At 41.5% G+C, this 27,771-nt stretch overlaps 1 protein-coding gene across 2 annotated transcripts in view; it reads left to right on the top strand.

Moving 5' to 3' along the window:
- Positions 1-16,739, top strand: part of DYNC1LI2 (dynein cytoplasmic 1 light intermediate chain 2) — a 28,083-nt gene extending 11,344 nt beyond the window's left edge. For both annotated transcript variants that reach the window (XM_054078769.1, XM_054078770.1), the window contains exons 5-13: positions 3,175-3,341; positions 3,625-3,718; positions 4,263-4,398; positions 4,715-4,826; positions 6,002-6,061; positions 6,815-6,856; positions 7,293-7,410; positions 8,398-8,514; positions 13,747-16,739. In XM_054078769.1, coding sequence (XP_053934744.1) covers positions 3,175-3,341; positions 3,625-3,718; positions 4,263-4,398; positions 4,715-4,826; positions 6,002-6,061; positions 6,815-6,856; positions 7,293-7,410; positions 8,398-8,514; positions 13,747-13,853 — 953 coding nt within the window. In that variant the 3' untranslated portion in view covers positions 13,854-16,739. The remainder of the gene's footprint in view (positions 1-3,174; positions 3,342-3,624; positions 3,719-4,262; positions 4,399-4,714; positions 4,827-6,001; positions 6,062-6,814; positions 6,857-7,292; positions 7,411-8,397; positions 8,515-13,746) is intronic.
- Positions 16,740-27,771: the final 11,032 nt, after the last annotated feature.

Raw genomic sequence — 27,771 nt, 5'->3', positions numbered from 1 at the left:
CTTGTAGTTGTTGTATGTTGTGGTAGCTTGTGTGAATAAGCAGTAAGACAAGGATGGAACAGATAAGTGGAAACTGGCATTCTTTTGCTGTGTTAAATGCAAAAGTCTACATAAAAGACTTTTTAGCTGGATAAATAGGAGTTTCGTAGATAAATTAAAAGCACAGCAGTGGGTGTGTGATTTTTATGGCATTTTATCACTTGGTAATTTTTCATGCAATTTACCATTCTTGGTGCTCGACCTTACTGATAGGTAGCAGAATATTACTGATGTGTCAGATGAACTGGTGTTTTTCCGGCTTCCTACTTTATGTGCATCATCTCATCTGTATTGCCTGTTAGAAAAAAGAAAAAAAAAAAAGAAAAAGCCAATGTCTCTTTCCCCTCCCCCTTAATAAAGAAAAGGGGTGCTTCCCATACTGTATAGAATGTGATTCTTTAATATGAATTATGTGGAGGAGAAAATATTCAGAGCTTGCTCTAAAAAAAGGAAGAAGAAAAGATTTCTGCAGGCTGTTTGGGTGCGTGATGAACGTTATGTCCATTAAACGTTTGAGAGGAGATGGAGTGAGAAATAGATACGGGAGGTAAGGAAAAATATTCAGTTGCTGTATGACGGAGGCACTGAACTGAGCTGCCTTCTCAGCTGCTCAGGACGCAGCTTGTTAGTAAGATTCTGGCAGGGCTTGTGGTACAGGTTTACTTTGTATTTAACTAGACTAAATTTGGAATGGGAGTGGGGGTTGAATGAGGGTCTTTTAAGACGTGCTGAAGAGCCTCCTGCAAATGGGGGTTTCAACCACTTCCACTCAAACAAGTGTGTCCGCTGTCAGGGTCCAGTAGGTAGGGTTCTTAGTGCAGCTTTTACCTTCCTTTAGCTCTGGAGTTACTTGTTCAACACATTTTAACTGAAGCAGAGTCTCCTGTAGCATTTCTCATTCTCGGTCAGGGTTTAACTGGAGACCACTTGCGTTATTAACAATCCACAACAACAGCTTTTCTCCAGAGTGAAGCTTTGACCCTTTATGCATGGATCAGCCTTGCTGGTGGGTGGTCTGTGAGGCATGGTGTTTGGTGCTGCTTGCTCCTGGGGACAGGGAAGGGTTGGGAATCTCTGCTCTCTGGGGTTATGGTCTTCATTCCCACTCAGCAGACATTCATGACAATGTGCATCAGATTGCTGAAGTTTCCACATTACATTTGCTATTATTTGTATTAGTAAAATTCGTGGAGTATCTTGAATAATGATTTGTATCACATTTTTTGAATCTTACTGTTTTCAAGAGAGGCTTTTCTTTCCCAAATTTGAAAGGGTTTGTACTAATAGATATCTTAGTAGAGAAAAGACCTTCCTGCTCCAATATGATCAAAACCTACAACACTAATGTTATCTAACTATTATGCTGTAGTCAATTGAGAACAGTGTTGTTAAATACTATTCTACATCTGTTTAAGTCAAAGAGCTTATCAGAGTGGTTGTAGTGGATGTAAATGATATTGTTCTAACTGCTGTGATACTCTTGTGTTCAATAGTTTTTTTTCCTATCCTGAGCTAGGAAGACTGAGTCATGAAATAAATGATTTTTTAAATGCTTTTCTAGTTAAATGCTCTGCAATTAGTTTTCTTTCTGTGAGACAGTCACATATTTGATGTGTGAAATGTATAATGGATTTCCAGTTGCCAGATATGAAACGGTACTAGAGGAACGCATGTCTGAAAGCACCGTTGTTTTCTCTCCACCAGAAGGCACTGCTGCCCCAAGTTAAAATGCAATAGCATTTGAACTTGTTTTATTTCTGTGGACCTTAGAATATGTTGAAAGTCTTATGGTCTATTTATTAAGCTTTTCTTGGGACTAGAGCTCTTGTTCCCCACAAGAATCACGCGATTTTATATTTCTAATACAAATTCTAGATTGTACAGCTTTGAACAAGAGTGTTTTTCTGATTTGTTCTTCCTTACACATGCCCGTTCCATTACAGAAATGATTCGTATTTTGGAAAAGTAAATTACAAACCTGTAAGAGGCTTTACCGCTTCCTAAGCCTCAGTGGTATCGCATGTCGGGCAGTACAGTTGCAGCTCCTTCCCTGTCACATGAATGGGTGTGCTGAACAATCCTCTCTTTGTGAAAGTGCTGGAGATGGGGAGCTTGTTCAGTTTTCCTTGCTGGATGCACACCCAGCCTGCTCCCACTGTTTCTAAAATCAAGATGCCTTCATGGGAGTAAGTCATGGAGGTTGGCTTGCCTTTTTGCTGCGGGCTCCTCATGGCTGGGTGAGGAGGAGGCTCCTCATGGGTTTGTCATGTGAGGGCAAGCCTTCACCTGTCTTGGAGGCAGGTTTATCTGGGTTGTATCTTTTGTCCTGAAAAAAGATGTAAAAGCTGTAAGTTACCAGCCCAGCTTTGATAAGGTGGGGAGAGGGGTCACAAATGATGCTAATGCTGTTTATTAGGCACTTTCATATGTGATCACAGTCAACATTACTGGAACACTCATCGTTGCCATAAAAATCAAAAACTGAAAACATAGAATGCATCTAGTTTCCTCTGACTCCGTTGTATTTTTCTAGACTATAACTGTGTCTCCTCAGATAACATTTAGAGTCCTCGAGTCCGTGTTTGTGCAGTGTATTTTTTTCATATTTCTAGCATTGCACTCCTGCAACAGAAATGTAGAGTAACAGAAACTTAAACTGAATAATGGTTTAAAGAAAGAGTATCTCTTTCAGTTTGGCATTTCCTGTGTTTGTATACACTTTCACCATTCTTTCTTCCAAAACCAGGTACAAACTGCACTGAGTACAGGCTGAGTTGCTAAACTGTTCGTTTTGTGTTGTCAGCTGCCCTGTACTGAAATGCGTTGGGTTGAAGGATGTGCATTTGCGTGTACCAGAGCTTTTGCAGCTTGTTCTATTTGTAACAGCCTCAAATTGTACCTGATTTAACTTGGTGTGAATTTTAGTGGAGGATTGTGTTTGAGTGAGCAGCAAGGCTAAAGATGGCATTCTGTTCTTGTGGAGTGCCTCCTTATGAAAGAAAAGACAAAAGTTGAGATTTCTGGTTAGCATATGTTAATGGTGGTTAATGGTGGAGATTTCTGGTTAGTCATACGTTAATGGTGGATGAAGTAGTTCCTTTCTTGTACTTTAAGAAGATCTCTCTCTCTCAATAGTTATAAAGGAGTTTCAAGAGTATGTGGAACCTGAAGAAGGCTACCAAGGATCACCGCAGAGAAGAGGCCCTTCCTCTGGCCAGGAGGATGAACATGTTTCTTTGCCCCTCGGAGAAAACGTGCTGACTCACAACCTCGGAATTCCCGTGCTGGTAGTTTGTACAAAAGTGAGTTTCTAGTTCTGTTTACTGCTAGGGAAAACTTTAATTGCTTTCTTTTAGAAGGCATGCTTTACACAGACATGCAGAATGGATTCTGGTCTAGTAGTAAATGGGTTTAGTGTAAAAGTAAGCTTCTGCCATCAGTGTCAATTTTTACTGTTGGAGAAGGGCAAAGGCCTTATATGTTAAGTACTTTGTAGTTTGAATTTATTGGTGGCATTTTAATACCAAAGGCTCAAAGTAACTATGATGTGTGTGTTTCTGGTTGTGTGTTTCTCCCTTCCTGCAGTGCGATGCAGTGAGCGTGCTAGAGAAGGAGCACGATTACAGAGAAGAGCACTTCGACTTCATTCAGTCACACATCCGTAGATTCTGCTTACAGTGTATCCTTCCCTGCTTTGAGGAGATTTGCTGTAATCTGGAAGCAAGAAAATACGTTTTAGCGTTGAATTGCAGATAAAGTTGTCTGATAAATTGCACTTCAAGATTGCTTGGTATTTTAGTTATTTACTTTGTAGCATTTGTTGTTTTGAAAATGTCAAGAGATGTATAAAACTTTTTATAACTGAAATTTATACGGGACTTGAGACTTTGGTTCCTCTACAAAGATTTGTCTTGCATTTTGTGAGGTGTTTTTTCTTGGTTTTCCCCTCGGAACTTTCAGTTCCCGTGTAAACCTGAGATCTCGACTGTCTCTTAAGTGCCTGGGAAGGCAGCTGGCTTTTGTGTACGTCAAAGAAAAGTATCAGGAGTCTTTACCTGTTATACCTCCTTTTTCGCCCTGAATACCGAATGGTGATGTCTTTTGCCCTGAACTACTTCTCAAAATTAGGTCTAGTAGATTCATGGCCATTAGCTCCTGTTTTGAAATTCTTACTGTAATTTAAAACCTGTATCTTGCCTATTTTTCCTTAAATAGATAATCAGATGGGGCTGCCTTGATTTATACATCAGTTAAGGAGGAAAAAAACCTTGATCTGTTGTATAAGTACATTGTACATAAAACATACGGTTTTCAGTTTACCACACCTGCCTTAGTGGTAGAAAAGGATGCAGTTTTTATGTAAGTCGCTTGGATAAGCAGCATGCTTTCAGATTGTTTTCTGTTAAGCGCTACATTTTATATACTGTTTATGTAAAAGTAACTTGAATGATTTGTGTTGTCCAAAAGCTTAGTATGTGAATATTCTGAAATTCTAGATCAAAGAAGCAACTTAGTGCATGTTACTTGGGTTACTTGACTCAGACTACCCTAGCTTTTTAGTAGATTTGGAATTTCACTGGGAATTGAGACTAACCTGTGAGAAAACTGCCTCGTAAATTATCTCTTGGAAGTGCTTTTTGTGACTGAAAAGTTAAAGCTTTCCTTCTTTTTATAGACCTGCTGGTTGGGACAATGAAAAGAAAATTGCTATTTTACATGAAAACTTCACAACGGTGAAACCAGAAGATGCGTATGAAGACTTCATTGTAAAACCTCCTGTAAGGAAGGTAATAAGGAGTAAATTCTTCCCTGCCTCCCCTGGAAAAATAAGTCCAGTTTGCCTGAAAGGCTGCTAATAACTGTTAATAGCAAAGAACTCTAAATCTAAATGTGATTATTCTTTTAAATCCAAATGTGTGAAACAAGCTTTCATTTGCCAGTTTAAAATACTGCAAGCACAATCAGAAATCCATTCTCCATAGTGAATGAAAAGCAATTTCATATCCATTTCGCATGAACTTTTTAGCTTGTGTGGGGCAAAAACGCTTTTTGAAAACGGGGAATGCTGTTGTAGAGCATCAACAGCCTACATGTAGGCACACATGGCGTCGAGGTTACCACGTAAAGGCAAACCTTGTAGAAGAGGAGAGTGTTTCACTATTGCATTAACATATTATTGACAGACTTCTTAATGTAAGGCAGTAAATAATCCATATAAATTCTGTATATTGCTAATTCTGTGAGTATAAGCACACTGAAACAGGATATGTGTAATATGGTTAATTGTGAGTAAAATTGTATTCTGCTCTGTACCAGAAAGCTTCTTTTACAACTTTCTTACATACTTAGCGTTTTCTGCTCCAGACCTGATGTTTACAAATGGGAAGCACTGTTTGAAGCTTTCACGTAGGGTGAAGGTTTGATCCTGCTGTTTGTAACTGGTGGCTCCTGGAGGCAATGATTGTTGCCTGATCGCAACACCAGGATTTGTGAGGGCTGATGTAATGCTTTGGCGGCTGCAAGGCTGAGAGTGGTATCTTGGGGCTGAGGTCATCTCTGGTGTTTGAAGAGGCACTGGCGAGATTGATACCTGAATGTAAAAAGACATGGTTTAGTGGCAGACAGGAATGATTGGATTTGATGATCCAAGAGGTCTTTTCCAACCTGGTGCTCCTATGATTCTAAGATTAACGTGGCTGCTTAGCAAGTAGTCATCTTTCTAGGGGGATGCCCAGAGGCAGTGCCAGGGTGCTCCACTGACTTCCAATGTTTTTTTTCCATGACAACATCTCTAATGTTGCTGCTCTCTTAAATGTGAAAGACTTTTCCTTTTTTTTTTTTTAAAAAAAAAAAAGAAGAATGGTATTAAAAATTTGCCTCTTTTTCTTCCCTTTTGATTACCAAAACGTAAAAGCAGTAATTTCAGTTTTTACTTCTAATAACAAAATGTTTTGTTCAACAGTTAGTCCATGATAAAGAGCTGGCAGCAGAAGATGAACAAGTATTTCTTATGAAGCAGCAGGTAAGAATGGAAGGAAGAGGACAGGTGCTCACTAAATAAGATCTCACTTTAAACTCTCCGTTGTTATTGCCTTCAGATTTTTTGTTCCTCGTTTAAGTCACTAGATAGCCACTTCAGCTCTGCAAATTGAAGTGTCATTGTGAAATAAGGCTTTATTTTGCAAAATAAGAGTAGAAAATATTGCCCCTTATCTTTGCAGTTTGGAAGGAAAATACGCAAAGAACAAATAACTTTGATTTCAAGGGGAAGGAGCAAGAAGATAACTTGGAATTTATAACACGGATGTGTTGATCCTTAAAATATATATATTTATACAACTTAACATCTTAACATTGCCGTTTTCTTATAGTCAGAGGCTTAAAAGACTTCAGGGTGTCAGATTTGGCTTTGCTGTATCTTGTTTTTTATCTTTTTATATCTTTTTTTATCTGTTTTTTTATCTTTGCTGTATCTTTTTTTTTACTGCTCTGTTGTTTTGAAAACCTAATAATGTATAGTTGATTATAAATACTGAGGTTACAGGTTTCTGGCTTATAGTTCTGAAACAGCTGTGTAAGACAAAGGGCTGAAACTTACTTTACTTACTTGAACTGTCCTCTAGTGGTTAAGTCTGGAAGTATATAAATATCAAAGAGGAAATGTGTAGAGATCAGAAAACCTATCAAATAAATGAATGTTAGTCAGATTTCCTGTATTTTATTCCTTCATATTTTCTGATATACATTTAATATTCTTAATGTGATTTTTTTGCAGTCATTCCTTGCCAAACAGCCAGCAACGCCTACAAGAGCATCAGTAAGTAGATCCAAGAAGAGTAGGAGGTGTTTTGTTTCCTTCTAGGGAAGAGGGAATGGCTTTAACCTGTAGAGGTTCATTTTGTAAGTGTAGAATACATCGTCTTCTCAAACAGTTGAAAGTAAATTTACAAATAAGTGGCAATATTTTAAAATGTTGCTTACAAATTAATTAATTCTAATTCATTGTGGATACATAGAGATAGTTATTGAATTGAAAATTTCCTGCAGTGGTGCAGGTCCTTTCTTGTAGTGGAGGCACAGGCCCAAAATACGCAGTGGTGTCTTGTTTGGGTTTTTTTTTTCCCCAGTGTGCATGCATTACAGTACTGAGATAGAGATTTAAACAGTAGTTTATACATGGTGTAATGCTTGCTTTATGTAACTGATCCATTTAGGTTCTTCTCTGATTTGTGTGATTTGGACTTTCTTTCAAGGAATCACCTGCAAGAGGCCCTGCAGGATCCCCAAGAACTCAAGGCAGAGCTGGTCCCGCCAATGTACCCAGTGCCTCACCAATAACATCAGTTAAGAAGCCAGATCCAAATATTAAAAGTATGAATAAGCATTTTACTATTTTTATCATGTGGTGCCTTCCTTAAAAGGAAAGATTTTGGAATTTATGCACTAGTGGTGTTGTTAGTTTAGTAACAGAAACGAACTTACGATATGGCTTCAGGTTTGATTTACTTTTCTCTTTTTTTGAGTCACCCCTGTGAGTTGCAGCAGAGTTCTGTTATCGCCAAGCGATCTGACAGAGTTCCAGTACCTTATTTCCTTAAGTTGTCTAAATACTTATCTTATACAGTGGTTGGATTCTTTGAGTGGGAGCTGCTTTTATAACTACACGCAATGTTATATTTTGTATCCCTTACTCTGGATTTCACAGTGAAACCTGTTCTACTAAATGTAAATGTTTACATTTAAATGTTCTACTAAGCCTGTTCTCTAGAATGTCCTTGTCAGTAGTAAATGAAGTAGCTTGGAAATTACACCCTCTTCCCTCTCTCAGCCCTAAGGTGGTTCAGTGGTTTCTTTTCTCCCTTTGCTTTAAGAAAGTTGCCAGAGCGAGTATTGTTTTGAGTGGCGCACTGTGATGTGTCACTTAGTAAATAAAATATTCCTGCGGTTGTGGATTGTGTCTCATTGCTGTGTGTCCAAGTTCAGATTTATGAAAAGTAGTGTGCACTGAAATGTCTGTGCAGTTTGTTTACGGACTTGTAAATCTTTGAACTGCACATCCATACTTTGTTTCTTGGATTCTACAGTACAAAAAACAAAGGGTGCAAATATTTAGATTACATTTTTGTGCCCCCCCTTCCTCCCCCATTCCAGAAGAGCAGAAATACGCTGTCAGTCGTCTCTGGCTTTGCCAATGAATGCAAAGGACTTGTGTCTTTAAATTGAGCAAGGAGAGACCTTCTCATATGTGAGGTTAATTTCATTCATTGGTAAGAGAGTTAAGTATGTATGTATGTAAAAAATGTCATGGACCAGCAATAACTATTCTGTCATACATCTGTATTTCTTTTTTTAACATAGATAACGCTGCAAGTGAAGGTGTCTTGGCTAGTTTCTTTAACAGCCTCTTGAGCAAAAAGACTGGCTCTCCTGGGAGTCCTGGTGGTGGAGGAGTGCAGAGTACGGCCAAGAAATCAGGTACTTACTTGTTATTGCAGGCTGCTTTGCATGGTTTTGATCCTTTTTGTGGCCCGCAGTGGTCTCACTGTGTGTGTCTATGAACTGGTCAAAATGGGCAGTCCTTAAAAAAAGAACTAAACTATTGCAGCTTCACAACTCCAGGGCTTCTCTTAAGCCTGTTTTATGTTGATTCTTTGAGTGAAGTTACACTGCTGGGATATAAATAACATTGGACTCTTGACCGTGTTCAGAAAGTGCTGATTTTTTTTTTTTTTTAACTCTAGAATTCTATTCCTTCCTTTCTTGACACTTGCCTCTTGCTTGAAGGAAATGCAGTTCATTGGGTTTGCATTGGAGTTGCCAGTCAAACTATTGAAATCTCTCTGGTGTTTGAGTTTAAACGAGTTGCTTCTTGTGTCGGGTTGAAGTTATTCTCTCAATATTTAATATTTTATCGTGATCCAACAACTGATAACCCTAATCATGTGGATTTGTTCTGTGTATGTGCCTGCGACTGCATCGAGTGAGACATTTGCTGATAGGTAATTGCACTAGTTTAAATGGAAATATAAGAAACCTGTCAGAACACTTGGTACCAACGCGAAATGCAGTGTTGTGAAATGTGTGGCTGTTCCACCTGATATTATAAATCTACCGCTTTGATTATTTAGCTGCTTCTTTTTTATATTGGTGTTCTTGTAAGGCTTAAGTGCAGGATGTTTCCTTTGGGAATTATTTCACTACTAAATTATAGGTATTCTACTTCTGACTTATGAAATGATGTAAAATTCAATGATGATGCCAAACCCATGGTTTCTGATGCTTAGAGGGGAGAGCATAAGGCCCAGGCATTCTGAACTGGGAATGAATGATATTTGATGCCAACCACAGCGATGATCTTGCTGGTAAGAGAACCAGAGCGGTTGTTGGAGTGTGGGTATTTGAACTGAAGCTGTTCCCAGAGAGGGAAAGTAAGGAATTTTTGAGATGGGTTTTGTAGGATGTTCTGTGCTCTGAAAGCTCAAAACTAGCTAGAACTTGACTTAATGGCAAGTTGAGATTTTGTTGGGTTTTTTTGCTTTAGCATGATGAATTCTGTAATTTATTAAATTTCTTATAAAGGTAACAATAAAAGAATTCTTTGTTAGATGTTACATACACAATAGTATTGTATCTACACTGTAAAAATATTAAATGGATTCTTTCTTAATCCAGAATGCCCTCTCTAGTTAAATACTGAAGGGTGCCCGCTGCTCCCTCGGGTGCAGCAGGTCACTATCCTGCTGTTACTGACCACAATGTCAAATTAACTTTTTATAGAAGTAGGACTAGAAATAATTTTAGGGTTTATTTCACTCACACTCTTTATCTAAAGCAGAATCAGCTGGGGAGTTCCTGGCTGGTAAAGAAAAAGTGAAAAAAAGACTCAAGTAAAAGATGTAATGTCATCTGTCCGGGAAGCCTGTGTCAGTACTTAATATTTCAGTTATTTTTCTCTTGTACAATCAGTGTTTAACTGCAGTATGATTTATCCGGGTTGAGTGGAGACAGAGATCAGTGTAGCCCCTTTGTCTTTCCAGCAGTCTTTTGCATATTTGCAAGGTTTACCCTCTGTGACTTTTGTCTGAACTACAAAAAGACACTTCTGTCTCTGTTTTTAATGGCTCTGATAGCTGTTACTCTTCCCCTCTGGACTACTCTGGTGACCTCTCTCTTCTAGTGCTCTGAAATGAATGCAGTGCTTCAGACAAGGCTTTGTCTGCCCTAAGTAGGGGTTATTTAATCCGTGTTATGTGTTGTGCTTCTGTTCAGATATCTCAGCATGGTGCTATTTTTTTTTCATCTGTGTGATATTGATCGGGATTTCTTAGAACAATACAGCCAGTTTAGTACAATTCCTGCCTCCTAGTAGGATTTTTTCTAGTCTGTATCAAATCACCTTAGTATTTCCAAAGGTTGTGTGTTTCCTTTATCATTGTTTTCCATTCTGTTATTATGTACCATTTTGATAGTTCATAGAAATAACTTTTTACCTCCAATCCTGTCTTTCAAATCCTTTGTAGTCCCTTCGGGCATGCTTGTCTACATATCCGATATCCTCAACAGTTGGACAGGGTGGATTGCTGAAAAAAGTATTGGTTAGTACTCTGGATAACTAACGGGTAACTCTGTGTGTTACAATGCGTTCATTCTTTTGAAATACCAAGACTGTTTTTTCTAGCTGATTTATATGAAGGTTATGCGAGATGTGATGTCAACCACTCTTCCCTTCTCCACAGGACCTGTTATCCTGTCATAGAACAAAATTTGGTTGGCTTGACAGAACTGGTTGGTAACAGATTCGTGTTGATTGTGCTGTTAGGCTGTTCGTCAGCACCTAAACCATAACTGCAGTTCCTGGAAAAAATACTAGAGTAGAAACTAATTAGTCTGTAATGGCCTTACTCTTTCCTCTCTTGTCTTCTAGAACATGTTGTGCCTTTCAGGAGTTTCAAAGATAATCAGTGGCTATGTCTGCATATGTCGGCATTAACTTCTAACTTAGAATCTATTTCTCTCCTGAAGCATCTAGAGACAGCAGTCATGTGTCCTCTCTTCGCTTTCTTGTTTTGTTAGACTAAATTAGGAAAGCTGTCTTTCAGTCTTCTGTTAGAGGTTGAGCTGTTTTCACTACTAGTTTTTTCTTCATTAGCTCCCATCGCTGGCTTATCTATTCTTGAACACGAGTGATGACAGTTGTGCGCAGCGCTGCAGGTGTATCTCATAGGGGTGCCTTTCTTTGGTGGAAGTACTTCTCCTCAGTGATCTCAGGATTGCAGTTGACATTTTGTGGCTGCATCAAGTTGGCAGCTCGGGCTTGTTCCCTGGCTTTTGGAACAGAACAATAGGCTTTCACGCACAAGAGAATATGCCTATTCCTTCTTGGCTGTTGTCTCCACAGCTTACGCTCAGCCAGTGTAAGGTTAAACTTCCCTCAGCAGGCAGGGGCTCTCACCATTGGAATCTGAAAAGCTCTTTTTGAGTTTATAAGGTAGCTGGTATAACAGAAAAGATTATTTGCTCTTTTGTGGAAGAGTTGAGGAGAATGTCTTGGAGAAGTCTTATTTATGGCAGCATATGTGAGTAAATGTCCTGAAGTGATCTTTGTAGGCATTTTAAATGCCCAATTTGAACTATTCAGAGAGCCCTAATTTCAGGAGGTCAACACTAAAACTATTTACCTTTAAAGTGACCATTTCCTTCTCCTGCAGCTGTGAATGTCCTGTGAGTGAGATGTTGAGTTTCTGTCACAGGCTGGGGGAGACGTGGATCTTGACATACTGGGCAACCCAATAAGATTGGGGTCTGTGATGTTAACTCTTATGGAAAGAACTCCCTCACCTGTGTAGACGCTGCAATGTCATGTCCATTTCTCATGTGTGATTCTTCACCTGTCTTATTTGCCTTTGTATTCTTAAACTTCCTTCTTCCCTGCGCAGAGGATGCTGTTTCAAAGAACTTCAGTTGGTAGTTCCTATCATGGATTTTTTTGATTCGCGTGGACTCCTAAACCTAAAGTTGCTTCATTAGTGTCCACAGGAGGATTCATGCAGGTTCTAAGCTTTGCCTTCACCCTTCTGTTGCTGTGCAGTAGATAAAGAACTCGAGTTCCTGCTCTCCCTCTAAGCCAGAAAGAATAATACATACAGTTGTATAGCGCACGTCTGATCGAATGAGGCCATTGGTGTCCTTGACAATATTTTTGTAGGGAAGCTGAAAGCAAGTATCAAGTATCAATGAAGTTTATAATGGAGGGAAAGTTTTTATCTTCTTAGAAACAGCTCCTTCTATTTCTTCTTCTTTGAAAGGTGCTTGCCCATGCCGATGGTTAAGGGGGGATGTGTAAACCTTCGTGTCACTGAATAACTTGGCAACCCCTTTCTAATCTGAGGTAGCTGCAGGAGACGGCTGCTTGGTGTTATTTTGGAGCTTTGACAATCCAGTTCATCTGGAATAAACAAAGGCCACTGTTTTTGTTTAGACCTGTTTTTGTTTGAGGAAAGATTTTGTGTGGGTTTTATTTTTTTACGGTTTTGAGTTCTTTAACTCCAAGGTACCATTAGGCTACGTGTGAAGTGTTTTGGATTGTCAGTTATGTTACAGTTAATATACTAATTTTTTAACTTGGTTTAAATACTCCTGCTTGGAATAGATGCTGTTAGGAGTGCTGCAGCTTATGCCTAGTGCTTAAATCTAAAACCTTCTTAGTGATTAAAGGTAACCTTTTAACTTGGTTACGTCTTTGTACTTTGGAAAAAACCCGCTTAAATCTCTAACGGTCAAATCTTGCCTCCTTAATGTTTTCAGCATGTACCCTGGAAAAAATCCACCTAATATCTCACACACATTTGAGCTGGAAAACAGATGCTTGTTAAATTCTTTGGCTATGTAAGGAAGCTGTACATGGTTATATAATCTACTTTTTGTCTAAAAATATAGCTTTTTAATCATAAATACTTGTATGTTGTAAGCATTAGAATATATCATTCCAGTTTTAGTGATTAATTTGTCTGTGGGTTTATAATTTTCAGAATGAGAGAATTAAACCGATTGCTTGGTTAGAGAATTGTTAAAAAGTTTTGAGTCTAATATTAAACTGTAAGATACGCCTTTCCGTGAACTAGTTCAGCGTGTCTGTTTCCAATTGAAGTCCTTTGAAATGCCTGCTCCGAGATATTACATGAATATGCAATTCACGTCCCCTTTTTTACAGGAAGCATTGTCTGCAGACAAAAGAGTTTTCCCTGTTAGTTGTTTAATATTAAAATGCAGCAAGTATAAGCATGAGCGAACAAATGGGATTCTTGTAGCAGGTGGCCTGTGTACCTTGGAAAACTTGTGGTTAAGATCTGGCTTTAAATTAAACCCTTGCTATCAGTGCTAGTAACAGAATTTATAGAAGGTTCTAAACGTGGTTGCTTTTAAAATGTTAGTTGTTGTAAAAGAGATCAGGGATATTTTTGTGCTTTATGTTGCCACGTAATTCAGCATTTCATTACCTTAAATTGACTCAAACCTCAGTATTTAGCAGCGTTTACAGAGATGTTATCTTGCATTGTGTCAGCCCCTGTGTTCTGGGGTAGGTGGCCAAGTAATAAGAAATTAAATAACATGTAGTGATATAAAAGTGATTTTATGAACACTTGTCCTCATCAGTTAAAATGTTTCCTTGACATTAGATTGCTTTAACCTTGTCCTTTTTCTTTTCAGGACAAAAAACAGTTTTGACGAATGTTCAAGAGGAATTGGATAGGATGACTCGCAAGCCAGACTCTATGGTAACAACAAACTCTCCTCCAACAGAGAACGAAGCTTGATACCGCATAAAAAATGCATATGTAAATGACCAAATAGCTATGTATATTGATCTGATAAGACCAGGAATTTTCTACTATGGCAGATGCTATCAGTTTTCTTGGGGCAGGGGGAATGAGCTTACTCCATCATTGCCTTGTCCCAGTAAGAAGTGTACATTCAGGAAGTTTGCATATAAAATCCCTCTGTATAAGATAACCATTTAGAGTTTATATAGGGCAATTCTTTTGGTTTTGGAGGTTAGCAGGTGCAGCTGCGTTTCCTGTGGTGAAGAACACGGAGAAGCAAAATGGAGATTTCTTATTCAAATACGACTACTGACTGTACACAAGGCAAAGGAGAGAAATGAAATCCTCTTTCAGAGTTACTGGAATTGGTTACTTGTATGTTTGCGAATGCGTTATGGACTTGGAAAGCTGGTGGTGGTGGTGCAACAGCGTAAATGAGGTGAAAGAGCCCAGGTAGGGAGTGGAGCCCGAAACGGGGAAACAGGTTTGGGACAGTGAGAAACCAGAATGTTGGATTGACTGGAGAGGAGCAATGTTGTTAAACCCTGTTTCACATAGGGTAAATAATCACTGTTTTAAAAAGACTACTTTACGTTGGGGAATTCCAGGCCAAACACTAAGCATCGTGGGAATTTATTCTTGTTATAAATCTTATTTTAGTTTTTAAAAGAGTCGAAGAGTGTGGATGCCCTTTCTGGTCTAGCTGACAAAGGGAGAAACGATAACTTGTTTAGATCCAAGTGCCTGGCACAGAGCGTGATGTGTCTTTAGAAGGTGCTTGAACTTATTGTGCACTGTAGTACAAACAGTCACTGTTTGGTTTTATTTTAAAATCAGTAGTTCGGCGATTTGTATTTAATTTTAAATCCTGTTTTCTGATAGCTTCTGCCTTTTTTTACGCCGAGAGGCTAGCCTGTGAAGAATGGTGGGTGCCGTATCATTTTCCCATAATGAAACGCGCTACAGAACACTCAGTATTTCTTTTTTCTTACGTTTTGTAACTAAATATTAGCTACCGAGCTAAAACTGATTCCTGCCTTACACCTGCAGAGGATTTAAAGAAAGCTTTCAATGCCCTAGTTCCAACCACAGCTGCTGCAGGTGCAGCCAACCCCAGTTCTGAAGGTCACCTAAAAAGCGTGAATGTGTACGTGATGAACACAGCAACTTGGTTTGTATTTTCTTTAATGTAGCATTTCATTTGGAAAGATGGGTTGCGGTTGTCCTCGTTGCTCTAACGGAGCTGTGTCCATGGTCACATAAAACCATCATTCCGTAAAAACAAACGGAACTCCTATGGTTACTGAAACGGCACTTTGATTTTCTATGCGATATGCTTGTTTTACATGTACACACTACCATAAATTAAAAATACTAAGCATATTCTGTGCTCTTAACGCTGAAGGGAAAAACCACAATTTGAATTATGCAGAGTTTACTTTTTATTGATATGAACTTGTTGTACTAAATCTGATGTCTGGATATAACTTCCCTAATATATATTGTTACTTAAATATTCAGAATTAGATCGACCACTAACACAGTACTGGATGTTAACTTCAAATCCTATGTTACATCAAGAGGCTGTTCTTGTAAGTCTGTCTAAACCTTATCTAGAAAACTAAGAGTATTTACTTGCCTCTTTCACAAACATTAACACGAGTATGTTATTTGTGCCAGGGTTTTTTTGTTGAAAATATTATATTTTCCTCCTATTTTTTTACCTTTTTTTAAATAAACGGTATGACCTGAAGTTATACAGTTATGTAGATAACTGTTAGACTGAGACAGTGGATGGCTGGTGGGTGATGTGGATGTACTCCTGGTGTACTGGGTGCCAGCTGCAGTTAGCACACCAGAAGGAGTAATTACACACTGTCCTCCTGACACTGAGGCTGAAACATCAAAAACTCGACAGGAAAATGGAAAACTTGTCGATGGTAATGGGATAGAGTTTGAAAACCTCAGTCTGAAGCTGCAGTTTTTTGTCATCTAACTTGATAAGCACTTTTTCTAGCAATATGGTGAAAACTTACAATCGAAGGACTTTCCAGCTCTATAAAAATGTTACATATACTTAAATTGATCAGAACTGATAACGCGCCATAACTTCCCAGCTTTGCAGAAAGATGCTTCTGACAAAACAGAAACAGATCTCTGGTTTCTGGTTGCAAGTGAATGCTCCTAGTTTATTCAAAGGAAGTTGTAAGTAATGTAGCATCCTGTGGTTGCCAAAGTCTGTCAACTTTGGTGAGCTGCACAGTTGTTATTCTGGTGTCTTCAAGCATTGGAACCAAAGGCCAAATTGCAAACAGCCTTTACATTTTCAAGTGAGACTTCATTTTATTTGCAGATACACTTGTATGGTAGACTGTTTAAACTATTATATGACTATATTTATATGCATTATAGTGACTGCATCTACTGTTCATGTTTAAACTAAGAAAACAAAAGATAAAAGCGTTCAACTTGAAGCAAATAGAAAAGTTTTAAGATTGGCCCTCCATAAAAACGCTATGGTTATGCTGCTTGATTTTAAGTTTGCACTTTTTTTTTATTGGCATTTAAAAAAACCTGTTTAAACTGAACAGAATTTCGTATTTTATTTAATTTAACTACGTTGAAAGTGACTGCTCTGTACATCATGAACTTAACAATATACATGCTGTAAATGAAAGTTCACTGTCCTGTATACTAAGTTTATTGGTTTGTTTTCCAACTTACAATTAGGACTGCAAATGTATGAAACAAACCTTAGTCCAGTTGTATGGCTTTAACCAGGTGCAGTATGCAGTCATGTGGAATCTTGCTTTCTAGTGCTGGCAAAATGAGGACGTCTTTAATTACTGGCTTCAATAAACACGAATCCAGACTGCTTTATGCTGTGCTTTTTCTTTGTTTTCAAGATCACCCTGCTAGAGCTGTTGCTGTGGGAGCAGAGTACTGGTGAGTTCTATGAACAGGAGAAATAAGGTGGCTTGTTCAGTTGTGTACCTTAATGGCAGCCTCCTTCTTGGGTATTCTTGCGCCTGCCTATGCTCATGCAATTCCTCTCTGCAGCTGCGAGCACGCGCCTTGTCCAAGTAAAGCGAAGCTGCTATCGCTGTGTTAGCAGAGGTGTCCTCCTAACAGCTTACATATAAACTGTGATGCCAGGGGAACTGGTTTTGATGAAAAGTGATGGGTTTCCTGAGTTCGGGGAACTTGTTGTCTGGTTTTCCGGGTTAACATGTATACTTTTTGATATATTTTGTGACATCTTGTATCCGAGCAGAGCACTGGTCCTGAATTTGCCGTATTAAAAGCCAGCTTATGAGAAGCTTCAGGAGTAAATTGAGTGGTGCAAATGCCTCTTCTCTGCCAATAGCAAAGCCAAGTTTTCTCCCTTCAATGGGCGATAAAAAGCTTTTCCTGGTAAGCATAGAAAGAGTAGACTGATTTAATTAGGATTCTATTTGTTTACTTCATTGTTACTTTAACTGGATGCCCATGCATCCCCCAGCATAGATTGCAGTTCTAGTTACTAATGTTTCTTGAGTCACTCTGCTTCCAAAGTATGAATCGACTAAGCTTCTGGTTTCTTAAATACATGGTTTCTGTAGAAGTGAATCCTTATGAGGCCATGAAACAATTGTCATTTTAAATTGCCATAATGCTTTACGTTTTCATGAGTTCATTAACGTAAAGGATTGATTTTAGTCCTTTAAGATGAGATTTAGAAAATATTGGTTTTAATATATCAAGAGAATTAATATATTATGTTAATTTGAAGGACAACTAAAGGAAGACTTCATCTTCAGATGTGCTGCAGTTGAAAGTAACTTCCTTCAGAAGGCCTGTAACAGTGGATCAAAAGGGAAGAAAGTCTTTGTAACGCTTAGGTTTCCCTTGCTGTTGCTCAGCTGTCATATTTTTTTTTCAAAGCAAAATGTCTCCAAATCTAAAGCAACAAAAAGAGAGGTAATATGGTTTCAGTATGGAAAACATCTTGCTGGAGGCTCTAAGCTACTTGTACAAGTTGTCTTTCTCTTCAAGATGGTGGTGGTAACCTCTCTGGTGCTTGGGCCATGGCAGGATTTTGTTAGGGGATGAACTGCTTGGATAATAACCTTTGCTTGAAACCATCAGTTGATGATTCTTTGCAATTCAAACAGGTACAAGGGAAAGGCTGTAGATTATTAGGTTGTTACTGATGACCTAAACCAGACTCTGCTTGTCTGGATCTATATGTAGTGCTGCATCAGGTATATAAATAGGGTACCCAAAGCAGAACTTGTCTGTTGTTATCAATAATATAGTCAGAGGATAGAGGCAGTGTAATTCCAAAATCACACTTTTGCTGGAATGCAGTTTCCCCTTCAAGGAGTCATTGACATAAAATTTGTAGCCTGTTCTGCTACAGCTTTTATAATAATTGATTACTGTTTGTCTGATCCACTCCCGATTGTGTAGAGAAAATAACATTAAGTGCCAATAATTAAGAAAGCCAAGAGTCTAAACTGATGCTTTGGGACACCACGTGGCTCTGGTTTCACAAACATCTGAGATTTCAACAGTCAAATGTCACTGTGGTTTATGAATGGCCATTCCATGTGATGCGAGTTGCAGAAGTGCAGGTGAGGGCAGAATTGGACCTAGAATGATTTATTTTCTCTGGAAAAGTGAAATAAAGCAAGCTCTGACTCGCATGCGTACATCAACGCCTGTTGGCATTCAGATGCTTTTAAAAACCTCAAGGAAGTTAATTTTCTCAGAATCGTTTTGCGAGTAGCTGTATAAACATGACATTGCCAAGCTTCAGAGTCATGCGTGGCTCCTTAAATCTCAAGTGACTGGTTTAAACTGCTTAGAAGAAAAGATCAGTGGTGTTAGCACAGTAGCCATGTGTGCCAAATACAGCAACACATCTGAGAGCGTGGTGCCGACGCTATTTAGAAATGACTGTTGCAGAAGATTGGCCTTGTCCAAGTGACTTGACGGGTGGTGCTGTTGCCCTCTGAGAGCACGATGGGATCCCTTTGGTTCGTGTTCCAGTACTTGGTGTCACAGTCTTGAGTGACTGCCGAGATTATAATGAAACCACACTCAGGGTTCCACGCAAAGGGTCTGTAAGATAATGGTGTAAACAAGGGAAGCAATTAATTTTCTCTGCTGCCTTTGTTTGCAGACTTTCTGTGTTACAGAACCAACATTGCTGGTTGTAACTTTTAGCTGAGGGTAAAGATCCTTGACTCCCCTCTCCCTGAGATGGGAGATGAAATGTTCCAGGTCCAGAAGGTGGCAGACTTGGGATCAGTGCCTGTAGGTAATGCCACTCGCTGTGCGTGGCAGGATGCTGGGTGCCTTGCCTATGATGTTCCCTTATTTTGTGTTTGCCAGAGCAGGGTTTTGTAGGTGAAGTATCTTTCAAAGAGCAAAATTGCTGAATTTTTCCCGAACAAGAAGCAATTTCATTCAGTTCTAAGGATTTTGTTACGCTTTTCTTTTCTTTCTAAGTTTTAAGGTCTTTTAATTTGGACGCTCTGGTTCCTTTCTTTCAGAACAAGAGCTGCAATAGCAATGTCTAGCACTAAAAGGAAGCAGTTGTATCTGTGCACAAGAGCCGTATTGGGTGGCACAAGCTGCCTTTGATGTGTTTGATTTTTTTCAGTCTGAATATTCACTAGTGAAACTGGTATGTGTTTGTGTGTAACGTTCCTTGTAGCTTTACAAGGCACATAAAAATGTCAGAGTTGCCAAAGGCTTAAAAACAAACAAACAAAAATCCTTCAAAATATGCCAGACAGGTGGTTGCAAGTAAAAGCTGCTGGGAATAATCTCGCAAAATATTCACAGGAATGTGCAGTAAAATAGTGAAGTTCTTGAGGAAAGGAAACACACCATTGTAAATCTCTGGCACTCAGCTTACCAGACTGACAGCACCCCAAAAAACAGGGATTTCATGAAATGACAGCATTAGAATTGAGTTAATTGTTGGAACAGAAGGGAATAAGACCACCGAAAAGATAGGGGGTGGAAGCGGCTAATGAGGCTTGGACCAGATCAACTCAGTATCGTTCATTGGGCTGTTAGTGTGAGGAACTGGAGCACAGAAGACTCTGACTTGCCTGCACTGGCCCACGTGACCTTTTTATCTTGCCTTCTGTTGCTCTTTTCCCTCCGGAAGTGCCCAGCCGGGGTAATATTCTGAGCCCAGGCTGACTGTCCTGCAGGGCAGCCTGCGGTGGGTGGGGAAGGCGCGAGCCAGCTACAGCGAAGTCGCACCGTGGTCGTGGCGCAAATAGGAGCGGTGGGCACGTGTGTGGGAGCTAATTAATTTATACCTAGACAGAGGCCCCGTAGTTAAACCCTGTGCCTGGACACAGACAACACACGGTTTGGTCATAGAGCAAACTTCATGTTGCATTCAGGTTGTGATGACCATATTGATCATGTCTTAAGTGGTAGGATAAAGATGAAGATGAGTTTTACTTGCAATGGTTGGTTAATAAAAACTGATTTACACTGATATGAAAATCACTAAGTAATATCACATTGAAACCTCTCTCTTCCAGAGGAATTAAATGAAGGAGGTGGTATACTGACCGTGCTTTGGCTTTGTTAGAAAGTGAAGATGTTCAGGATATTCAGGTGGTCTACAAGACTGTTACTCTGCTGACAGGCAGAGAAGGAAAAAAAGGAAAACATTCTCTTTTATTGAAGTCAGGTCAACGACTGCACAGAAAATCTCTTAAATCCAAGACAAAGGCAGGAGGCTGGGGGAGAACTCTTGGCACTTCCAGCCAAACCCAGAGTGGGATTTATCAGGCTTAGGTGTGGAGGTCGGTGAATAGAGTGACAGAGACTTTCACCATCTGTGCTGTAATCCCACTGTGGGACTCAACTCCCTCGTACTCAACAGCCGACAACGTCTTTTGGTGGTCTTTGCTGGCTCCTCTTGTGATGGGTTGGTTTGAAACTACCAGGTGGGATGTCAGCCATCAATACAGGTCAGAGACTGGGCTGACTGAATAAATACTGAAATCTGTGTATCTTGTAAACTGGAATTGTTAGATATGGGTTCGTTTTCCTGGGAAAAGCACACATGCCCCAGAAAAATACTGGATTGTCAGTAGAGAGCTATAATTAGCAACTGTTAACTTAGATGTAAGAGGATGTTTTGACTCATACCTGGCTGGGCTGAGGAACTGCCAGTGGCATCGGAAGCATCTACAATATTTCACATTTAGCAAAAGTCTGTCAAAATCTCCAAGTCACCCTTAAGCTGAACAGAAGTACAACACAACTATTAGGAGAATGCTGTCACATTTAAAGTGTTTTTCACACAGTTTCCCCTGCCTGTGCGTTCATGCTCTGTCCTGTACTACCTCCTCCTCAAAAATAACATCAATGTTAGGTCCAACCTCTGTAACGAGGAGGATCTCGCAGACAGCTGACTGAATACTGGTTGCATGAAAATGAGTGGCTTGGTGGAGACGATAAATCCCAAGATTTCCTCTGCTTCAGGTCAGGATTGCCAAGGAAGTTTGGCCAGTTCCTAGGCGAGACGGGCCAAGCGAAAAGCTGTCGGTCTGCACACATGGAACCTGGCACAGCACTCGCTTCCTTTCGCTTGAGCAGTAGTTCAAGGACATAAATAGGAGCTAAGTCTGCTGCGTGTGAAAGGGGACCCTTGGGAGGGTGCTGGGTCACTGGGCTCAGTGGGAGCGGTGAGGTGGGGAAGTTGGGAAGAGAAGAGTAGGTCTGCAAGGAATCGGGATTTATTAGTTCCGCTGTGTAGGGCTTTGCAGAGTTGGGGCCGTGTGCCAGGGACGGAAGGCTTGGAATTATTTTGCCTGTTTAAACAAAGAAAGAAAGGAGAAAACTAAAAGCAAAAACTTTCCCTTGCATGTAGGGAGATCCATGGAACCAAAGAGAGACTCCGCAAGGGAGCGAGCCACGTTGGTGAATGAGAAGGTCTGTCTATGGAGAAATTAGTTGCTGTGGAAAAAAGGGATATCTTTGAGCTGTTGTCGTTAGCTGATGTTCACAGTACCTGTAAGTAACCAATTCAGAAGGATAAATAAGAAATGAGCATTTTGGACATGTATGATTCCCCACAAGAAGCGAGGGCCCTGGTTGGTTTGGTTGTGTAACAATGCACGCAGTATTACAACAGTTGAGGTCAGTTGTTTTCGCTGGCCCGTTGCATCCATGGGAAGGAGGAATGTGGTGAGTGTACTTCATCTTTTTTTTTAAGCCAGCTAAGGGGCCTTTAAAACTTTGCTTATAAAACACGGTTTGTACCATTTCTTGTTCTCCCCGTCAGGTTCTCACCTCCTCCAAAACCAAAACCCAGCTCTTTCCCTCCGCAGGCCGGCCGTGCCCTGCACACGCTGCCTCTTGCTGTAGAAATACTGGATCTCAAAGGGGCAGGGTGACCGTGCCCCCACAGTCAGGGGGAAATAGCATTTTCTGACCTTCTCTTCTAGCCCTGTCTGGCTTCGTGGTTTTATTGGAAGACACCTACCTTTTTTTCTTGTTTCAGGGCTTTTTTTTCCCCCCACCCCTGTTCCCTGAATAAATGTAGTGCCATGAATAAAATAAACACTGCTGTCAGTCTCTCTGCATATTTTTCAGCATGCTTCATTATACAGGATTCTTTCAGAAGAAATATAACCCCCGGTCTTGGCTGGTTCCCAGCACCGTTAGAGGTTCGCTGGCACTTTTCTGAAGAATATGAGGTTTTGCTTCTGTTTTTTATAGAAATTAATTTCACCTCCCTGCTGTGCAGAATGTCTGCTGCCCCTCAGCCCAGATGTGGCTCCAGGGTCACCCCTCTCAGGCATGTGAGGACTGCAGATGTCCTTAAAAGATTTTTGGAGGTGAAAGGGAGTCGGTGACGACTCCATCAGTGATGAAGGCAGGGGAAAAAAAAAGCATGGGCCAGTAGATGATACAGAAGGAGATATCGACTCTAATCCTGGAGTGAAAAGAAGGTTGCTCTGTGAATGGCTCATTGTTGATAGCATATGAAGTCACGGTCGTCTCTGCAAAATAAGGCTCTAACTGACTTCATTGGCAGTGTCTTTCTTGGGTTTGTTTTAGGGAATTTTTTTTGTCTCTTGGTTGGTTGTTTTTGAAGGGGAAGTAGTGCTTCCCACTAGTGATGGTGGAGTTCCAGGAGCAAGGCTTTTACCTGTCCCTGTAAGAGGTGAAGCCATCCCCACGTGGCTCCTGGGACAGGTCCTGTGGTGGCCCCCAGCCCCTGCTGCCCTCTGGTGAGACCTGGCGGCTGCCCCGGGGTGCTCCTGTGGGCAGAATCGCACAGGGCCTGCAGGGCCTTCCAGGGCTGCTCTCTTCGCTTTCCGAAGAGGAAGGGCTGGAACCCGGGTGAAGGTGTTGGAAGTATCCGTGGGCTGCTGTGGTAACCGCAGGGCAGGAACAGGATTCACTAACAGTCTCTGTGGCTCGAGCTGCACCTCTAAAAGTGGGTGAAAAGATAAGAGAGCCTCTCGTTGTGCTGTGTCTGTGCGTGCCAAAAGGACCCTGACCCAACTGCCTGATTGGAGAGGTGGGCATTATGCTGCCAGCCTGGGAAACTCTGGATATTCAGTGTATGAAGCTTTTCTAGGCTGCCCCTCAAATCGGTTCTTTCTGTCCTCCTCTCTGCTTCCCTTTGTGCTTCCCTCTGTTGCTGGGACTGTGCTTTGGTTCCCAGCTGAGGAATTCCATTCTCCTTGTTGCTCCAGAGGTGCCTTTGTGGTCTTGCCCTGGGACATTGCCCGGTGCTGCTTTAGCAGAGGTTGGACAGGAGGCACTGGGAACCGGTGCCATCGTTACGAGTTAGAGAGCACCAATCGCGCCGCTCCCTGCTGTTCCGTCCCATCTTCCTTCTGGTCAAATTCCATGTCATAGTTTGAAGCTTATTCCCAGTGTATATCGTATTAATTCCTAACTGACTCAGCAAAATTATTTGCCTGCTTCCCGTGCTGCTCACGGCTCCGGAATGGAAGTGTGTGCGCCACACTGAGAGGGGACAATTTGCTGCACAAAGGCACTTCAAACCACCAGATGTCTTCCTAAAGCAAATCCTTTATGAGCTTTTTAGGCTGGGGTGTTGGGTTATTTTTTTTTTCCCCAGACTGAAATGCCGAGAAAAAGATTCAGAGTTTTTTACATTGAGAAATTCAAGGGCGAAAAAAAAAAAAAAACCAACAAGCCTCCTCTCTGATGCCAGAGTTAAACTCTAATCACTGCTCAGCTCTCTTGGAATTTGGCAGCGTACCAGTGCTCCTTCCCTTTGGTAGGTCATGTGGAAATACTGGAGCGCTTTCTTAAAGAACCTCTCGGCTCTTTTCAGGTACTTGCACAGATCAGACTTTCCTGGTAGGGTTCTAATTCCTTTCACGCTCTTAACTACGTTTAAGCACCATTCATAATAAGCACCGCTCAGATATACAAAATTTTATGTATCAACATTAAAATGCTTCTAAGTGTGTGAAAACTACATAAATGCAGCTTTTAAAATCTGATTTTAAATTAATATTCATTTTCACTTGCAACAGAATCACGTGTTTTTGTCTCGAGAATAAGATGTAATTGTCCTTAATGAAATGAACCCACAGAAGTCTACTAGTTTATTAAAGACTGCGTGAAGAGCCGAGATGAAAGTTGAGCCATGTGGGTTGTTTTGTTCAGTTTGATCAGTGATAATATTTAAGATTCTTTTTCTAGTGCTTTTTAAGTTTCAGTCACCAGTTGGTTTTAATTTATCACCTGGAGATTCTTTCTGAAGGGGAGGATTTGATTCTGTTGAAAACTGGCTGTAAGAAATGCAGCTCTGTGATCGTGTAACGATAGTGTCTGTGAGTCCCGCACTTGGCTTTCCTCCACTCCGTGCTGTTTCTTCCGTGTTTTCCCTTTTCAGTTGTATTTTACCTGGATGCGACATCCTCTCTGGTGAATTCTGGGATCCAATTAACTCGATGTTATGGTTGTGCTTTGTGTGCTGATCACTGACCTGGTGTGCTGCCACGCAGCGAAATGGCAGGTTGTGCTCGGAAAGCTCCTGAACTTGTGAAAACAAAGTTATCTGAAAGCAACGTGATCTGCCTTGGATGAATGCAGTGACCTTTTTCGCTGGATCAATACTTTTATTTACATATTAAACGTAGACATTTTTTCCCCTTCAAGTGCTCCAGAGCATGCTGAAAAGGTGCCATATCAGGCAAGAATGTCTGTAAAGGATTCCTTTGTTAAATGTTGGCAGCAACCTCACAAGCCCTTGCCAAGTCTGTCCAGCCCACCCACCCATCCGGGAGGACGCCAGAAAATCCCCCAGAAGGGCTCGGTGTGGGCACTGGGCCATTTGCCGCAGGGGGGGACCCTGGCCGCGCAGACCAGGGTGCCGACAGGGGCACCGCGGCTCCGGACTGAGATACCGATATCCCGCTGCTCCAGGAGCTGCCTGGAATGCCTGAGAAACCGCGGTCAGTGACACTGTCAACACGCTCACTGAAAACATGCCTCGCAGTTGCTCCAATAGCTCTTCGGGTAGCGCAGGGAGAGCGCTCGCCGTGCTTTCCGTGCCCGGGCAGTCAGCTCGCTGGAGAACAGGGGCTTCACTGTCTCTGCACTTTGCGGCATTCTTGAAATGTTCTAATGATTTTGAATCCATTCAGGCTTTGCGGCCTCCACTTGATAGCACAAACTGAACTATTCGTAGTTTGCTGAAGGCTGCGCAGGATGCAGCAGCTACGCCAAAAAAACCAAAAAACAAACAGAATCAAGATCTTATTGCTTTTTCTCAGATCATTCAACTGTCTCTCCCTTTGTCCTTCATTTGTCTTTTGCAGTACCACCCTTTGATTCTCCCTCAACAGCCTGGTTTGCTTGGAACTGCAGAAGGTTAATCAAAATAACGGATGTTTAAAAAACCTGTGGTTTGGTTGGAACTGCAGAAGGTTCATCAAAATAATGGATGTTTCAAAAATGTTTTTTTTCTCAGGAGAGTTTCTACAACTGCCACAGTAGACCCTCAAAACAAATGTTAAATGTCTCTGTAGGTGAACGGGGAAATCCTGTGTTCCTCAAACAGCGGTGGAGCCTGAAGTTAAAAAGAATCCAGAGAAGCTCTCCAAAGTGGCAACCACCTACCCGTGATATTTCCTGCAAGAAAAGGCGCTTTGTGAGAGGTCTGATTTCCCCAGACTTATACAACAACTGAAATAAGGGACTGTAAAAATTGCAGGGTTGTTCTTTTCTGTAAAAAAAACATCATGGCCAGCCCTGTGCCAATGCAGAACTTTCCGGTTATGTTTCAGCTTGGAGAAGAGAAGGCTCCAGGGAGATCTTATAGCGACCTTCCAGTACCTGAAGGAGCTACGAGAGACCTGGAGAGGGGCTGTTCACAAAGGCTTGTGGTGATTGATAGGATGAGGGGCAATGGGTATAAACCGGAGAGGGGCAGAGTTAGACTGGACCTAAGGAGGAATTTCTTCACTGCGAGACTGGTGAGGCCCTGGCCCAGGTTGCCCAGGGAAGCTGTGGCTGCCCCATCCCTGGAGGGGTTCCAGGCCAGGTTGGATGGGCCGTGGGCAGCCTGAGCCAGTGGGAGGTGTCCCTGCCCATGGCAGGGGGTTGGAACTGGATGATCTTTAAGGTCCCTTCCAACCCAAACTACTCCATGATTCTATGATTTATGATTTCATATTGTTGGGTGTTTCACGTGACCCAAGCAACAGTTGCCATCCTCCTCCAGGCCTCGCTCATATTTTCTTTTATTTTCCTGCCATTTGTCCTTCACCAAAGGGCAATATTTCTGTTTTGTTAAGCATGTCTTCATCTTGCTTGAGGATCCCAGCCTCTTCCAGCACCACGTTATCGGAGAAGCTGTGAGAAGACCTCTGTTGGCTGCACACGGTCTGCTGTGTCTCCAGTTAACCAAGCAACGGCTGCTACTGGTAGACAAACCCCAACTCTTTCCCTGCTGTGCTCCGAGTCTCTCTTTCTCTGCTTCTTAGGGTTGAAAGATACAGAGGCTGATGAAAAGAAAGAAAAACTCTTGACGTTCGAAGTCACATGTACTGGGCAGAAGCCACGAAAAGGAGAAGGAAAAAAAAGGGTACTTCAAAGAGAACTGAAAGGGAGAGAAGATGCAAAACACAAAGATAACTGGAAGGGAAATCATAAGGCTGATAAGCCTCAGTGTTCGTGGAAACAGAAAACTGTAGGGGTAAGGAAGGCTCCCGGAGGCCAGAGGAAGATGCTGGAAGAATTAGTATGTGTGATGTCAAAGAGGAGAAAAGGTTGCAGACTACCAACGGTGGGAAAAAGAGCAGGGATCAGGCTGATGGCAGATCACAGGATGCGATGCGCACTGCTTGAGTTTCAGAGGGCAGTTCCTCTGCCTCTGTGTGCTAAAGAAAACTGCAGCTGCATGTGGTACACCTGTAGGTGCCAGATTATGTTGTGATTTCACCTTATTTATGGTGACAAGCAGGAGAAAAAGGGATTTGGAACCTGTCAAAACTAATCATTTACTTGGAAAAGTAAAGGGGCTCCAGGAAAGCTGGGGAGGGGCTCTTGATCAGGGATAGGATGAAGGGGAATGGTTTTCTGCTGAAAGAGGGGAGATTGAGATGAGATCTTAGGAAGAAATGTTTCCCTGAGGGGGCGGGGAGGCCCTGGCCCAGGTTGCCCAGAGCAGTGGTGGCTGCCCCATCCCTGGAGGGGTTCCAGGCCAGGTTGGATGGGGCTGGAGCCCCTGATCCAATGGGAGGTGTCCCTGCCCATGGCAGGGGTGGCACTGGATGGGCTCCGAGGTCCCTTCCCACCCAGACCATTCCGCGATTCTACGACGGGGGCGGCTGTCCCGGTGTGCGGGGCGTGTGGCGGGTCCGGGCGGCTCCGCGGGTCGGGGCTCGGCCGG

Source organism: Cuculus canorus, chromosome 13, assembly GCF_017976375.1.
Source record: "Cuculus canorus isolate bCucCan1 chromosome 13, bCucCan1.pri, whole genome shotgun sequence".
NCBI classification, from domain to species: domain Eukaryota; kingdom Metazoa; phylum Chordata; class Aves; order Cuculiformes; family Cuculidae; genus Cuculus; species Cuculus canorus.
Note: the sequence above shows the minus strand (reverse complement) of the source record. Positions and strands in the feature narration are given on the sequence as shown.